The sequence below is a fragment of the Arachis duranensis genome, chromosome 6 (assembly GCF_000817695.3).
Source record: "Arachis duranensis cultivar V14167 chromosome 6, aradu.V14167.gnm2.J7QH, whole genome shotgun sequence".
In the NCBI taxonomy this organism is placed as follows: domain Eukaryota; kingdom Viridiplantae; phylum Streptophyta; class Magnoliopsida; order Fabales; family Fabaceae; genus Arachis; species Arachis duranensis.
The window spans coordinates 9556680-9573402 of NC_029777.3; the positions used below are offsets into that span (position 1 = coordinate 9556680).

The 16723-nt window shown below is 32.0% G+C and overlaps 3 protein-coding genes and 1 long non-coding RNA gene across 4 annotated transcripts; 3 read left to right on the plus strand and 1 right to left on the minus strand.

Annotated features, from left to right (window-relative positions):
* The first annotated feature begins 1038 nt into the window (after nt 1-1038).
* Nucleotides 1039-1666, plus strand: LOC107492602 (calmodulin-like protein 3). The gene has a single exon (XM_016113636.3). The coding sequence runs from the start codon at nt 1202-1204 to the stop codon at nt 1664-1666; it is 465 nt and encodes a 154-aa protein (XP_015969122.1). The 5' UTR covers nt 1039-1201.
* An 835-nt stretch (nt 1667-2501) lies between these two features.
* Nucleotides 2502-5859, plus strand: LOC107492700 (pentatricopeptide repeat-containing protein At1g80270, mitochondrial). The gene is made up of 3 exons (XM_016113753.3): nt 2502-2662; nt 3170-3707; nt 4376-5859. Exons 1-3 carry the CDS (start codon nt 2628-2630, stop codon nt 5618-5620), a joined length of 1818 nt encoding a protein of 605 aa, XP_015969239.1. The 5' UTR covers nt 2502-2627; the 3' UTR covers nt 5621-5859.
* A 5941-nt stretch (nt 5860-11800) lies between these two features.
* LOC107492697 (uncharacterized) lies at nt 11801-15651 on the plus strand. Its single transcript, XM_016113751.3, has 8 exons — nt 11801-12402; nt 12550-13005; nt 13110-13242; nt 13492-13707; nt 13866-14021; nt 14172-14792; nt 15012-15128; nt 15236-15651. The coding sequence occupies exons 1-8, from the start codon at nt 11801-11803 to the stop codon at nt 15572-15574; spliced, it is 2640 nt and encodes an 879-aa protein (XP_015969237.1). The 3' UTR covers nt 15575-15651.
* On the minus strand, nt 11896-16322 carry LOC110273381 (uncharacterized). The gene is made up of 3 exons (XR_002364928.2): nt 16015-16322; nt 15809-15868; nt 11896-12329 (listed from the first exon to the last, which is right to left on the minus strand). It is a non-coding gene; the product is annotated as an uncharacterized LOC110273381 (long non-coding RNA).
* Between the last annotated feature and the right edge of the window lie 401 nt (nt 16323-16723).

A 16723-nucleotide genomic window follows, 5' to 3' on the forward strand; every position in this document is an offset into this window, starting at 1 on the left:
ATACATGTTGTCAAGGACCTAGTTAGATTTTTAATTATGAATACCTTTAATTTGCAAATAAATATTGAGTTAACTCTATCATTTTTTACACTATAAAAGACCTAGTTATAAAATTAATAATAGTGTAGGGACCCAATTGAAAGAAAAAAAATATAGAGACCTAATTGAAAATTTGGTAAAACTATAAGGACCAACAGAGTAATTAAACCTTAAATAAACGAAATCAAAATATATGAAATTAAATTGAACATTTTAATATTCAAAAAGATAAAGTAATAACTATTAAATAATATTTAATAAAAAAACTATTAAATAATACTTTATCTCTTTATATCATGAATATTTAAAGTATTTATAGTTATTTTCACAATACAATATTTATAAAGCATAATTTGATTTCTGAAATAATAATGAGAACTAAAATGACCCAAAAGAGTACTATATTATTAGAAGCCTAGAAGTCTTTTTTTTCCTTTTTCTTCAACTAAATTTTTTGGGTATCCAATAAATTATTGGACCAATTTTATTAAATTCAATTACCAACATGACTTGATAATGTAGCGAAAATTAAATAGTTGTTTTTGAATTTTCATAAATGAAAGTAAAATTTACTTAATTGATATTTACAAGAATATCTAATTATCTATCTTAGAAATAAAAATAAGTTGAGATCCCTCAATTATAAAATTCCACGCTAGAGTATTAATTATTTAATTTTAATAACAAAATTCTCAGCTTTTTGTTGGTAGATATACATATACCACTATAACAGTGACTTGCTTAGCTTGCACAACTAATTTATGATATGAAAAAAGAAAGAGCCATTATGTATATTGCAATTTCACTCTATGTGCCTGTGAATACATTAACAAAATGAACCAAATTAATGGTATCATTAACTAGCTTAGTTTGTGAAACGCCCTAATTAAAGAACAAACAAAACAAATTAAGTGTAACAGGATTATGGATGTGCCATTAACTTGTAACTGCATTTCATCATTCTCATCAATTGTAGTTTAATTTGTTAATATTGAGAAACCTCTCTGCCAACCTTTTGTTTAGTACTAACTTTTTTCTTTCCCCCCCTCACATTTTTAAACCCTACCATCTCACTCATTGTTCATCAAAACATAGCAAGCCATCAATCAAATCTTCCCAATTTTCAATTGTGGTAATAGTGTGTTTAATTCATTGCTCAAACATGAATCAATTGGCGGATTTCGGACGCATATTCCAAATGTTTGATCATGATGACGACGGGAAGATCTCAAAGGAGGAGCTTTTAGAGTCCGTAACAAAACTAGGGTTAGGCGTCATGAAGCATGATTTGATTCAAATGATCGCGAGACTCGACGCGAATGGCGACGGATACGTAGACTTTGACGAGTTTGAGAGGTTGTACAAGAATGTAATGGGCGACGACGACGTCTGCGGCGGCGGCGGCGACGAGGAAGAGGACATGAAGGAGGCTTTCCAATTGTTCGATCAAAATGGCGACGGGTTTGTAAGTGGTGAGGAATTGAGTTCGGTTTTGTGTTCATTGGGATTAAGGCAAGGAAAGAAGACCTTAGAGGATTGCAAGAACATGATCAAGAAAGTGGATTTGGATGGCGATGGCATGCTTGATTTCAAAGAGTTTAAGCAAATGATTAAGCTTGTCAACTAATTATTAATGTGTGTATCTTTTATTGCATAGATGATTATTAGCTTTTGCACATAATGATATTTATATCATCAAGAAGAAAATTGGATGTATCTCTCTTTCAATCTTCTGTCTATAAATTTAGTGAAATCAGGCTTCTTTTCTATGTTCATTTCTATTTTATCTCTACATTCTTATCTAATGGAGACGATACTCGATCTAAAAACTGGGAGAGAAAGTTTGATCTGTGGATAATATCATTAAGAATAAACACAAATTAAACAAAGTATCTGTCGATGTATTTAAAATATATTTTAGAGGATATTGATTGAAATTGATGATTTGAAGATGAAAAATAATTTCAAAAATAATTTAAAATTTTTGAATATGAACAACCGTTGATTATTTCAAAATCATGATTATCATACTAAATTAACATCAATATTAAATATAAAATAATGTAAAAAATAATTGCATACCCACCTTAATAACTTTACCATATATACAATACAATAATGTTAAATGAAATTTAAACAAAATAAATTATAACCATCCAAATATAAAGTAATAATTCTGATATAAATCAGCTTATTACATATTTATATAATTATTAAAATAAGTTCAAATTTTTCATTCATTACCCTTTTTGAATACATTTTGAGAATTAATTTCTAACTTTACTAATTTTTTATATAAATTAAGTCAAATTTTTTTCAATGTAATACTAATGTATAATATACATTTTTTTTTAGTAATTTGGAAAACAGAAACAAAAGTCTTTCAATAAGTGGACCAAAAAACTGGTCCATTTATATTTTTATTAAGTGCATAAAAGTAGAGAGAGAAGCCAAGCCCAAAAAAAAAATGTAGAGAGAGAAGGGTTTTAACTAGGGTTCAAGGTTCAAGCCAAGCTTCCATCTTTCTTCTTTCACACTCACACTCTCACTGTAGTACTTCCGGTTCCAGGGATCTTGCTCCGTCAAATATGTGGGCTCTTCGTCGAGCTTCTCTTCCTCTCAGGTAATCATAACCCTAATCGTCCTCTTTCTCTTCTTTTCTCTCCCTGCTATAAAAAAAAAAAAAAATCAATCTTATAGCTCCGTTCGCGTCCCCTAGTCTCGATTGCAACTCCGCTTTTGTCAAATTTTTTAATTGATTTTGTAATGGAGAAATTGGATAACATATACGAAATTTGAGGGAGAAAAAATAACAAAATTAAATCAATTAGGATTTTTTTTTTATGTTATGCATCCGCGACACTAAAACACAATATCAATAGATTAAGAAATGAAGATAGACGAGCTAAATTTTATTGATTAGTACGTTGTTCTTATCAATTGGGTTGCCTCACATGTGTAGCACCTTAGAATAGATATATTATGCATTGTCTATTTGAAATAGAAAGAACGTCACTTTCTTTATGAAATTTTTATTTGTCTATTTTAGGCTTTACATTTATTTCTATAACTATAATACTAGTGAGGGTTAGGAGCTGATTGTTTAATGGTGCGAACATTTTTTTCCTAGGAATCGAGGATTTAATGTGAGAGCTTCTTGCATCAAATCAGTTTCGGGTACTTGGGTGGAAGATGATTCTAGGACGTTGGACTCATCTAGAATGGCATATGGTCATTTTTTGTTGCCGAATATGTTCTACCATTCTGGGTATGCCTCACTGAAATTCACCGTGAGTAGGCGCGAACTTTCTTCGCAAGCTGATGCCAGTAGCACGAAAGATCAGGATGATTTGGAGGATGGGTTTTCCGAGCTTGAGACACCAGCTGCTGAATCTGAATATGGTAAAGACGAATTCAATGATATTAAAGATGGTGAGGAGCCACGCGAGGAGTTGGAGTTTTCAGACACTGAGGTTGAACCAAGTGAGAAAAAAGGACGTCGACGAGCTCAGTCAGAAATTTTCAAATTGATTGATAATTCTCCAACTACTTCTGTTCAAGTGCTTATGGATAAGTGGGTTGAAGAAGGGAAAGAACTAAGCAGACAAGATATCTCACTAGCCATGGTTAATCTTCGGAGGCGCAAACTGTATTTTAAAGCTTTTCAGGTAATTGGATCAAACTATTATTTGCTCCCAATAAATAGAACATAGCATTAAAAGTATTGTGCTAGTAATTAAGTTAATTTCTCATTACCCTTATATGTCAATAATGGTGGATATTTGATGTTTTCTCGAATATTATTTTCAAGTAATGTCATTTTGAAACTCTCAAACTGAGCAAATTAATGTAGTCATTCAATGTCATGCCATGCTGTGCTCCAACTCCTCCGTATATAATTTTGTTGTTCGTACCTTAGCCGTTATTGATTTTTTTTAAAGAAGAATCTTGTGAGTGTTTAGTTTTCTTTGACGTAATGCTTCTATTTCACTCCCTCAATGTTTCACGGAATGAATACCCCTTTTATGTAACGATCAGAATTTGGTTCATGGATGTGGATCGAATTTGTGACTTTGTGCGAAATTCTAACAATCATATCATGTTGATCAGCTGTAAATGCACCTGACCATGGGTAAATTGTTCTGCTGTTGCAAGTTATGGGCATCTTTTCATCAGTTATTTGTTGTAATTATGTTCACATGTTAACTTTGGCTTTTTGTAGGTTTATTTACTGATTTGTTGCTAGCTGTAAATACTTTTCTTTTATTTTTCATTTTTACATGAATAATGTCTTCCAGTGTGATTTTATCTATTTTTTATGGTTGGTTCTGTGTAGCTCTCAGAGTGGGTTGTATCAAAAAGTCAGCTTGAGGTTACTGAGAAAGATCATGCTACCCGTGTTGATTTGATTGCTAAATTGCGTGGGTTACATGAAGCAGAGATGTACATTGAGCGTATTCCAGAGTCTTTTAAAGGAGAGACAGTATATCAAACCCTTTTAGCAAGTTGTGTTGCTCAGAACAATTTGAAGAAAGCAGAGGAAACTTTCAACAAAATGAAGGATTTGAAATTCCCTCTTACATCATATGTTTGGAATCAGTTGCTTCTTCTGTATAAGAGGCATGACAAGAAGAAAATAGCCGATGTATTGTTAATGATGGAAAATGAGAACGTCAAACCTTCTCCTTTTACTTATAAAATATTAATAGACGCAAAAGGCCAGTCCAAAGATATTGATGGCATGGATCTAATTGTTGAGAAAATGAAGGCTCAAGGGATTGAACCAGACATCCGAACAAAAGCAGTTTTGGTTGGACACTACAAAACTGCTGGGCTTGAAAAAAAAGCCGAAGATATGTTGAAGGAAATGGAAGGTGAAAATTTGAAAGAGAATTCTTGGCTTGGTCGATATTTGCTTCCTCTATACGCAAATCTGGGTAAGGCTGATGAAGTGGGAAGAATTTGGGAGGTCTGTCAGGCTTCCCCTCGAATTGAAGATTGTCTTGCTGCGATTGAAGCTTTTGGAAAGTTGAAGAAAATTGATGAAGCAGAGGCTGTTTTCGAAATGATATCAAAGAGGTGGAAGCTTTCTTCCAAGAACTACTCAGTCATGCTGAAGGTTTATGCAAATAATAAGATGCTAGCAAAGGGCAAAGATCTCATTAAGCGAATGGCAGAGAGCGGGTGTCAAATAGGCCCATTGACATTGGACGACCTAGTGAAACTTCACATCCAAGCAGGGGAAGTGGAGAAGGCAGACACTATTCTGCAAAAGGCTATCATGCAAAACCAGTTGAAACCATTAATCATTTCTTATATTGCTATTATGGAGCAGTATGCTAAGAGGGGTGACGTCCATAATTCAGAAAAGATTTTGCACAAAATGAAACAAGCTGGCTACACGATTCGTCTGAGGCAATACCAAATTCTCCTACAGGCCTATATGAATGCCAAGCTTCCGGCCTATCGGATTAGGGACAGCATGAAGGCTGATAACGTATTTCCCAACAGAGATTTTGCAAATCTGTTGGCTCAAGTTGATGGTTTTAGGAAGAATCCAGCTTCGGATTTGCTTGATTGAGGAAATCAACAGATATTTCTGTAAGGGTTGCACTATTAGTTTAGTTGTTGATCGAGCATCTTTAGAATTAAAATTTTTTATGTTTGAAAAATCCTTTATGACTAAGAACAAAATCTGTCAGCTGCATAATTTTATTATATGTGGATTTTTGGATGAAATGGTAGCTAATTACAAAAGATGTTAGATGCTGTTGTGCTAGATTAAAGGGTTGGGAACTTAATTTCATATTATTGACCCATTTGCTAACAAGTAATAATAAATAAACTACATCAATACATAAAAGTCATCATTGAGCTTGTAGTCTTGTTCAGATTACAGATGTACATAAGTCTTTATTTGATTTCATGATTTATTATTCAAGTTCATCATGTTATGCTCTGGATCATTATTCCTAATCTTAACTACTATATAACCAGTTTTGATACAAATGATGTTGTCTTGGCAATACGAATCTTGTTGATTCAGTAAGGGTGCAGCTTATTGGTCAAATTTCTTAAACAATTATCTCATAAATTTTCGATTTCTTCCTTAAGTAACATAAGATGTAATGATATATGAGTTATGCTCATTAGATGATTACCTAAAATTAACTTCATCCGTTCCACAATATCTTTTGATTTGGGTTTAGGTATCTTCTCAATCAAAAGGATTGTTTCTTGCAAGTTTGGCGAAGACATCTTTTGTAATGAGGTATCATATGTTACGCCAATCAAATAGTTGACTCAATATATTGCGGACAAAAAATTCATGTCATGTTCACAAATTTGGCCCAACAACATACACTAAAAAAGAACCATGTCATTCATTTCAAAAAAAAATTGTCATTATCTTTTTAATCTTATACCTAATTCGTAATTATTACAGGGACAAATCTTTGCCTTCTACAATGTGGCGGATAAAACTGATTCCACAGCACTTACAAAAAAAAAAAAAACTGATTCCACAACATCGCAACAATTAAGACACAGAATTATCATACCAAAATATCATTCACACAGCCATAAGCCCATAACACATCTGCATCTACACATGTGAATATTTTTATTATGTCTATACTAGGGGTGCACAGACCCGGCCCGATCCGAAGATCCGACCCGGTCCCGAATACTTTAGGAACTAATTTGGAGTGATTTCATCGGGTTTAAGGTCGGGTACGGGTCTCAAAAATAGACCCGGTCATTATTTCGGGTATGATCTGGGCCATAGTTCGGGTCACTCGAAGTCGGCCCGGTGGCCCGGTCATCATACACAATTAATATTTTGTGTTATTAGTGATGGATCATGACTATTCTTTCGTGAAATTTAAGTATTGTAAACTTTAATATTTTGTGTTATTAGTCATTATAAGACTATAAGTTAATGTTTTATATTTAGAATGCATAAGATTTTAGACTAATACATAAGATTGTGTTATTTATATTGATTTAAATATTTGGTATTATTAGACAATATTAGTATTGATTGTGGTTATGCTTTAATATTGATTGTGGTTATGCTTTAATTTTAAAGAATGGTTGGTTCTTGTTATATTTTTCTAAGTGAATTTTACCATGTTAACTAATGGTTGGAACCTTGGAAATTTGGATATTTTTACATGCTAGTTTACAAAAAGGTATCAACGTAATATAATGTTAACGGCCCGATTTTCACTCAGTATTCACCCGGTATAATTGTGGCCCGAAAGTGTATTGGTTTCATCGGATCTAGGATCGGGTTCGGGTCTAATAAATAGACCCGGTGTATATTTCGGGCCGGATCTGGGTCACATCAAACCCGGCTTCACCCGGCCCATGTGCACCCCTAGTCTATACGGTAAATCTTGCCAAGTATTAAATGTGTGAAATTACTTCTTTAACCATGTGGTAACTCCAAAGAATTTACCCCCACTATTACATCTCGTTAACACTATTCTCAGAACATACTAAAACGAATTATTCTATAATCGCATTTGTCACTTGCCATTTCTCTATTAACTGTCACCGTAGCTAAATTAATAAACATAGGCATATTAAAATTTGTCAAATATAATTTAGAGAATATTAAATGTATTATAAAAAAAAATAGAAAATGATAATTCTTATACAAAATTGAAAATTGACCTCAATATTAAATATTAAATAATGCAAAATATAACTTCGTACCCACTTTAATAACTTTACCGTATATAGTATATACCAATACGTTTCTTTACAAAAACAGATTCAAAAACTTTTAATGAGTGGACTAAATCCCACAAAGCGGCCCATTTATGTTTTATAGTGTGTAAAAGTAGAGAGAACATAGCTAACTTGGATTGATTTAATGGTTAACTCATTAGTCAATTTAAATAAATGTTGGGAGTTGGGATCCATGTAACAAAAAAAATTTTATATGCACTTTTATTATATGTGGATTTTTGGATGAAATGGTAGCTAATTACAAAAAATGTTAGATGCTGTTGTGCTATATTAAAGGGTTAGGAACTTAATTTCATATTATTGACCCATTTGCTAACAAGTAATAATAAATAAACTACATCAATACATTAAAGTCATCATTGAGCTTGTAGTCTTGTTCAGATTGCAGATGTACATAAGTCTTTATTTGATTTCATGATTTATTATTCAATTCAAGTTCATCATGTTATGCTCTGGATCATCGTTCCTAATCTTAACTACTATATAACCAGTTTTGATGCAAATGATCTATAATTTTGGCAATACGAATCTTGTTAACAAACCTCTTTGTTTTCTCCTTAAATAACTCGTGATGTAATGAATCTAATGATATATGAGTTGCACAATATCTTTTGATTTTTGTGTAGGTATCTTCTCGATGAAAATGATTGTTTCTTGCAAGTTTGGCGCAGTCATTAACATGTGAGTTGTAAAGTTGTGCACATTCGCAATGGGAACTTTTCTTATTATCTATGATTAGTGGCGTCATTCAACTTGAGTGTTTTTTTTTTCATTGTACACATTATACGCTTAGGTCATTGGCCCCTATACTTTCTCTTTTTATAAAGAAAACTTCTCTCATGTTTTTTTAGGCAACTACTCAAATGAAGATGGTAAAAACATCTTTTTATGAATATGCTTTATTTAAAAGTATAACTTATTTATTTAACTACATTTTAAACAAAGACAACATTTTTATAAATATTAAAATTTAACCATACAATCCATCATCAAGGATCAAAAAAAATATTTTTAAATAAAGACAATTATAAAGTTTTCATTGTAGTATCCACCTTTTTTAATTGACTGTTTACTAACAAGAAAAAAAAATTTTCTTCACATATTTTTTCTTTTTCAAAATAATTATTTTTTTTAAGTTGTAGGATTTATTAAAACTCCCCTTTTTTCTTTTTTTTCCTCATTTTTTTCTTTTTATTTTTCATTATCTATGTAAACAAAATATTAATGTTTCCTAAAATTATTACTAATAAAAATTTTAAATTTTTTTATTTTAATTAATACACCATAAATATATTTAAATTTTGTATTTTTTTCATATAAAAATATTTTTATTTGATAACTTTGACAACATTATCCGAATCCGTAAGTATATTTCTCACTTTGAAAAGAGATTTTTTAAAAGAGAAATATGAGGCCTTCAATCATATTTTGAATTAAGTTTTTAACCAAGTCTTTGCTCTTCTCTTTTACACACAAGTGGGCATCTTCTTCTTTTTGATGTTGTTTAATTAATTTATTTTTTTATTTTTTATTTATTATCATCATCATGGATGATAAGGAAATAAACAGCAGCAGAAACAAAAAATGAAGGATTAATTACAAAAAATAGAATTAAAAGACACAAACTTTAATGTAAAAGGATAGAATTGACTAAAAAGAAATAATTTTTTTCTAATAGACCTCTAAGAAATATGTTCTTAATAACTTAGGTCATCGGAAGGGATTTTTTACTAGACCTTCAAGAAACTTGTCTTTGACAACGTAGATTTGAAGTTGAAGAAACCACCACGCAAAATCACCATAGGTTGGATCCTTCAATCTTCTTCATACAACAGGCGAAGCAAATCACTCACCTCACTTAATCACACTAAAAACAACGTACTCGTCGTTTTCATCTTCTCCTAACCAATAAAATACGCATAACACCCAAATAACAAAATACATTCGTAGCAAAAATTTGTGTGCTATATACAAACATTTATATATTGTACCAATAAAATATGCATAACACATAAATTTTAGTGATAGCATAGGAATTTTGATGTGCAACACATAAATTTTTGGAGAATTACATACGACTCATTCAACTAATAAAATATATTTGCAGCAAATAAAATATATTCGTAACAATGATTTGTGTGTTATATGTAAAAATTTGTGTGTTATGTGCAAAAAAAAATTGTGTGCTATATCAATAAATTTATGTTATGTATAAAATTTTTTGTGTTAAATTTTAAAAATTTGTGTGCTGCAAAAATTACAAAAAAAATAGAATAATGACATACACAAACTTTTTTTTTACTAGATTATATATTAATTTAATTAGAATTAATTACAAAAATATTTGTACATATAGCTTACTCCTTTTAAAAAGAGGCAATTTTTCTGAAAACGATACCTATTGTTTTCTTAAAAAAATTAGAAGATATATTAAACATGTTTATAGAATAAAGATAGACACCTTTCTCACTTTCAAAAAGGAATTTTTTTTTCTTGGGATTTGAGTAAAAGAGATTTGCTTGAGACGTTGAGTGCAATATTTGTTGAAGTTAATGGCAATCTGAATCTTCTTCATAAGAAAGACCAGATGCAGGTTGAGCTACCAAAGGAACTACGTCCCAAACAAAGCCGTCAGAAATCAAATCAGAAAACAGTTAAAAAGAGATGAACTTGGACATGGATGGTCACGTGCTTCTAACATCATTGCTGAGCCTTGCACAATTTGTTTCTTAATGTTCTCTGAAACGAATGGAACCTCGTATCTTGTCCAGGTGCAACATGTGGAACGTGCTCCAATAATCAGGGAACATTCATACTAATTAAGAAATAAGAATAGTTCCACTATGATGGGAAGATTCATAATTAACTAACAATATTTCCCTTGTGCTTTTTAATTCTTTGCTCAGTTCTAGTCCTATGCTATTTAAAGATAAGTGTTTGCTATAATGCTAAAAAGATATTGCCTAATTGTTAAAATAGTTAAAATAATTAATTTTAAATTTAAAAATATTAAAATTAAAAATTTTAAATATTTTAAAGTTATTATAAAATATAATTTAAATAAAAGTTAGACACCAAATAAAAGATAGTATAAAATTGACTTTAAAGATATAAGTGGCATAAAATGTAATACTAATAAATTAATAAATTAATAACATAAATTTGTAATTTTATGTTAAAAAATAATATTAAAAAGGCAATTTATTACGTATTGAATATAACAAAATTGAAAAAATTAATGTTATATGAAATATTTTTTAGTATTTTTTTTTTGTATATTCTTTACTTTTATATTCAAACTGATTAATAGAAAGCAAAATAAAGACATACACAGAAGTGTGCATATATCAAAATTATAACATTATTTTTTTATGCATGTCAACTTAATATCATTAGTATCTAAAAAATTCCGAAAATCACTCTTAAAAATGAATTTAAAGGGTATTATATGGTTCAACAAAAATATTATATGTACACTAAAATTAATCACTACGTATTTTATATAAATATATATATTATTTAACTTATTTTTGACGTATTATTTTATTTTAATTTATAATTTATATTTTATATTAATAATTAATTTTAATGTACGTCTAAATGGTATATTCAATTGGAATCTCATTCTCTAAACTAATGTTAAAGAGAATCACACTTAACTAAGTCATTAAATATTAAATCTAAGACATAAATAGAAAGACATGAGAAGGAAAAAGATAGTGACAGAGTCCAAGGTGATACCAAATCAACTTTGGTTGCTTGATGTGTTCTGTCTGTACCTAATAAAAGACAACCAAAGTCATAAAGCTTTATGCCCATGACCGTTTTATACAAAACACACGCCATTTAGAAAAGACTTTTCCATCTTCTAAACCATATAACATATTCAAGAATCCATTTAAAACTATCAGAATCCATTTCACACTTTGGAAAGAAAAATAAAGAAGAAATCATTCTCTTTTGCATTCTTTCTTTTTTGCTGTGTTTTATTTATTATATTTAGATGGCAATCCTTAAGATAACAAAGAAGCACAAGAAGCATTTCAATAACCCTTTCCCTTCTTCTTCTGCTTCTGCTTCAACCACCATTCCTTATGTCAAAGGCTCTCTCTTCATCAACGCCAAGACAGTGCCTACTTCAGACCACAACTTGTTCTTCCCAATTGGCAATGATTTCAAGCTTTCTTGCTTCCCAAACAATGGTGTGCACCTTTCAATTTCACACCTTTCCGAACCAACAAGGCCTATATGGAGTTCTATCCCAGGACAAGCTTTTCTCTCGGCTGCAATGGCTGACACTGAGGTTGAGGAGAGTAGAGGATCATTCCTTGTCAAAGATAGAGACGTTCATTTGGTTTGCAACCACCAAATCATTGATGGTATAAGGGTGATCAATGATAATTGCCAGTTTGATCACAATTTGGAAGACCATGAAAAAGTTTCTGCAGATTATTCTCCATGTGATGATGATGCAGAAGAAAAGGCGAAAAAGCTTCCGATTTTGTTGATCACTGGAAGGCTATTCAACAAGACTAAGAAGACAAAAAGGTTTCAGAAACATGGCATCAATGCAAGTATTCAGTTTGAAGCAAAAAGGCCTTCTGTGTATGCAACTAACTATAATTTTTCACTCACATTTCTGCATCAAATGATGCTACTTTGAACATTTTGGGTTTTAAGACTAATTCTATAATAGAATTTCCATACTTACATATTGTATTGAATACTTGTATTTGTATTTTTGTGACATAGGTATGCAAGGTATTGGATTCTGTTCAGTCAGAAAACCAATCATCAGGTTGGTTTTCAAGTGAAGATTGAGAAACCAAGCTTCATTTCAGGAACCAAGAAGCAGGTTCCCACAACTACAACAACTTCTTCTAGAATCTACCGAGGATTCAAGAAGAGAATGAACAATAGAAAGAAGAGGCTTGGTTGGTGTTGGTACCTTACAAAGCCAAGAGGTTTTGTACTAGTTTCCTCAGTGGAGGAAGAAGAAATGGGGAGTTTTGAGATCCCAAAAGCAGAAGAATTCAATAGGGTTTGGTTGACATATGCGAGTGAGGAGAATGAGAGGTTTTATGGCTTTGGGGAGCAATTCTCTCACATGGATTTCAAGGGAAAAAAGGTCCCAATCTTGGTTCAAGAACAAGGTATTGGTAGAGGAGATCAACCAATCACCATAGCAGCCAACTTGGTCAGTTACAGGTAGTTTAAAGCACCATCTTCATACACCGAATTCAAAGTAGTATGAATCATTAAGATACACTTATACATGTTTTTTGAAATAGATGAGATTTCAATGTTGGCAGGGCAGGAGGTGATTGGAGTACAACTTATGCTCCTTCTCCATTCTACATGACATCAAAAATGAGATCTCTATACCTTGAAGGATATGACTATACTATCTTTGATCTTACAAGATCTGACAGAGTACAGATACAGGTATTGAAATTGTGTGGTCAATTTGGTAAATTGGAGAATGTAAGATAGTGGGATGGAATTACGGTTCCTGGTAGAATCAACAAATGATCAGTTTAATTAATAGTGACAAAAATGAGCTAGAACTTTGTATAATGTAATGACAAAATGCATCAAACACTTGACAAATTGGAATATACTTATCTGCTGCTACAATCAATATATATACTATATAGCTTGCATTTACAATTTTTTGTACAATGGATTATGCAGATCCATGGAAATTCAGTTGAAGGGAGGATATTGCATGGGAACTCACCTTGTGAACTAATTGAGCATTTCACCGAAACCATTGGAAGGCTACCTGAGATTCCAGAATGGATAATATCAAGTGCTATAGTAGGAATGCAGGGCGGCACAGAAGCCGTACGCCGAATTTGGGATGAACTAAGGGATTATGATGTTCCTGTCTCAGCATTTTGGTTGCAGGTAATGCCTCACATCTACACTAAGCAATCCTGATATGAAGTTCATTCATTCATTCATTTGCAATAATTCAAGTGGTCTCTATCTTGAACCAGCATAACTAAGCATAACTCTCTGCTAATTTGGAGTTTCATTGTTTGATCGTTGTGGAAACTGCACAGGATTGGGTAGGGCAGAGAGAAACATTGATTGGTTCACAACTTTGGTGGAATTGGGAAGTGGATGCACAAAGGTATTGTGGATGGAAGGAACTTATCAAAGATCTTGGTGATCAGAATATCAAAGTTATGACATATTGCAATCCTTGTCTAGCTCCGGTAATGCTTCCCTTTAATCACTTCATCTATAAACTTGTTTTTCTCTAAACTTAGATTTATCAGTTAAAATTATTGTACTTATGTATGCATGTTTGGCTAGAGATAATGTTACTCATATCTATTTTCTTTTTTACTGATCTTATGTTAAAGGTTGATGAGAAGAGAAACAAAAAAAGAAACCTGTTTGAGGAGGCAAAAGAGTTGGACATCTTGGTGAAAGACAATAATGGAAATGCATACATGGTTCCAAACACGGCCTTCGACGTGGGAATGCTCGACCTAACACACCCAAAAACTGGGACCTGGTTCAAGAAAGTCCTAAGAGAAATGGTGGATGATGGAGTAAGAGGATGGATGGCTGACTTTGGTGAAGGCCTTCCTGTTGATGCTGTTCTATATTCAGGTGAAGATCCTATTTCGGCTCATAACAGGTACCCAGAACTGTGGGCCAAAATCAACAAAGAAGTTGTTGAAGAACAAGAAGAGCAAGAGTTAGTTTTCTTCATGAGGGCTGGTTTTAGAGATAGCCCAAAGTGGGGGATGCTGTTTTGGGAAGGAGATCAAATGGTTAGTTGGCAAACAAATGATGGAATAAAGAGTTCAGTTGTTGGACTATTAAGCAGTGGAATTTCTGGATATGCTTTTAATCATAGTGACATTGGAGGATATTGTACTGTGAACTTGCCTATTGTTAAGTACAGAAGAACTCAAGAATTACTTTTAAGGTGGATGGAGCTAAATTCTTTCACCACTGTCTTCCGCACCCACGAAGTAAGTAAAAATTTCGAGTTTCCAATGCATTTGATGAAAACTTTCCTCTTTTTGATTCCTTAGTTAGTAATTTAGCTACATAGAAAACTTCAAATGCTTATTTTCAAAAGTAAATATAAAAAATTGAGTAAACATTGGATGAGTCCTTTAAAGTTTTCTGCAAGCTTGAGTTAGTCTTTTAAAGATTTTTTTGTATCAAACATCAATTTAATGATGCAGGGAAACAAACCATCATGCAACAGCCAGTTCTATTCAAACCAACATACTTTTTCACACTTTGCGCGCTTCGCAAAAGTATATGCTGCATGGAAATTTTACCGAATTCAACTAGTGAAGGTGATGCCAAAACCTCTCTTTACACACTAATTTAGTCATATACATTGAGCATTCTCAGCAGCAGGCAATTAAAAATGACCCTTACTCAATGTTCTTTCTGTAAACAGGAAGCTTCACAAAGAGGACTTCCTGTATGCCGCCACCTATTTCTACATTACCCGAATGATGAACATGTTCATCACTTAAGTTATCAGCAATTCTTGGTTGGTTCTGAGTTTCTAGTGGTTCCTGTTCTTGACAAAGGGAAGAACAAAGTGAAAGCCTATTTTCCATTGGGAGAGAGTACTAGTTGGCTACATGTATGGACAGGAAAAGTGTTTTCAAAACAAGGAATTGAAGAATGGATAGATGCTCCAATAGGATACCCTGCTGTATTTGTTAAGGTTGGATCCATCATTGGAGAAACCTTTTTGAGTAACCTAAAAAGTTTAGGCATTCTTTTGTGAAATAATTCATTCATCATAGAAGGATGTATATAAGTAGTACCTATGTAAAGTCTCAACTCCTAATTCATGCCATTGAATTATTTATCTTGTATCATGGTTGTACATTGGACTGCCTTCTTAATATATGACACATTTATCTGTCAAGATGTTATATTTTTACAACTTAATTTCTTTTATTTATGCAACATTATTCAAAACTGAATTCAAAAGAATATTCAATATATACATACATACCAATCAAAATAGCCTTGATTTTCATGTTGGATGGACATCTTTTGCCATCAGATGAACATGCTTCAACACACCAAGATAAACTTTCAGTCAGAAAGGTAAAACTTATCCAATTATCTTTGACTCAAATGGTACCTCCTATTCCATTGCCTGCCCCTAATTCCAATAAGAGCACTTTAGAACAAACAAAAACAAAGGGTGGAACTTACACAAACTGTTCCATGCATGTTGGGCTGAAGCAGCAAAAGAGTTTTCATCTATAAGCTCCTTGTTAAATCATGATTCATCATCAGTAATGTTGGTTGAAATGTTAATGCAGTTCTCTCTCTGCTGATGACAAGAAAAATTTTTGTATCTGTTTTATTTGTGTTGAATAAGATTTGTTTGTGCCTATGAGACTGGAATACTTTAATGGTATATTCTGTCTTTGGTGCCAAGAAACTTTATCCTTGGCGGTTTAATTCCCACAATGAAGCATATTCTTCATGTGGTTCCCACATTTGATTAAGTGCACAAACACTTGTTGCATTTTTTATTTAACCTCAAGAATATAAGAATCTATCAGTCCACTAAAATTTTTTTTTTATCATAAATGTACTTAGTACTTGAAAAACTTATAAATTCATACGAGTCTAGTATGGTGAAAGTATTTAATGGATTTTAAAGAATTAGGATGTTTAGATGAATTTAGAATAAATTTAGGGTGAAATCTTGAATATAATTTTTTTTTTGCATAGAAAATTTTTTATCTGTATGTATGCTAATATACATCAAAAGTTGTATAATTTGGAAGCATTTCCACAAATGCTTGAGGGTTATAATATGCTTGCTGCCTGAGATTTGGAAACAAGAATATATATATATATAAGGCTTCAGAAGCACAAAAGTATACATGGGAATCATTGGTTTATTTCATAT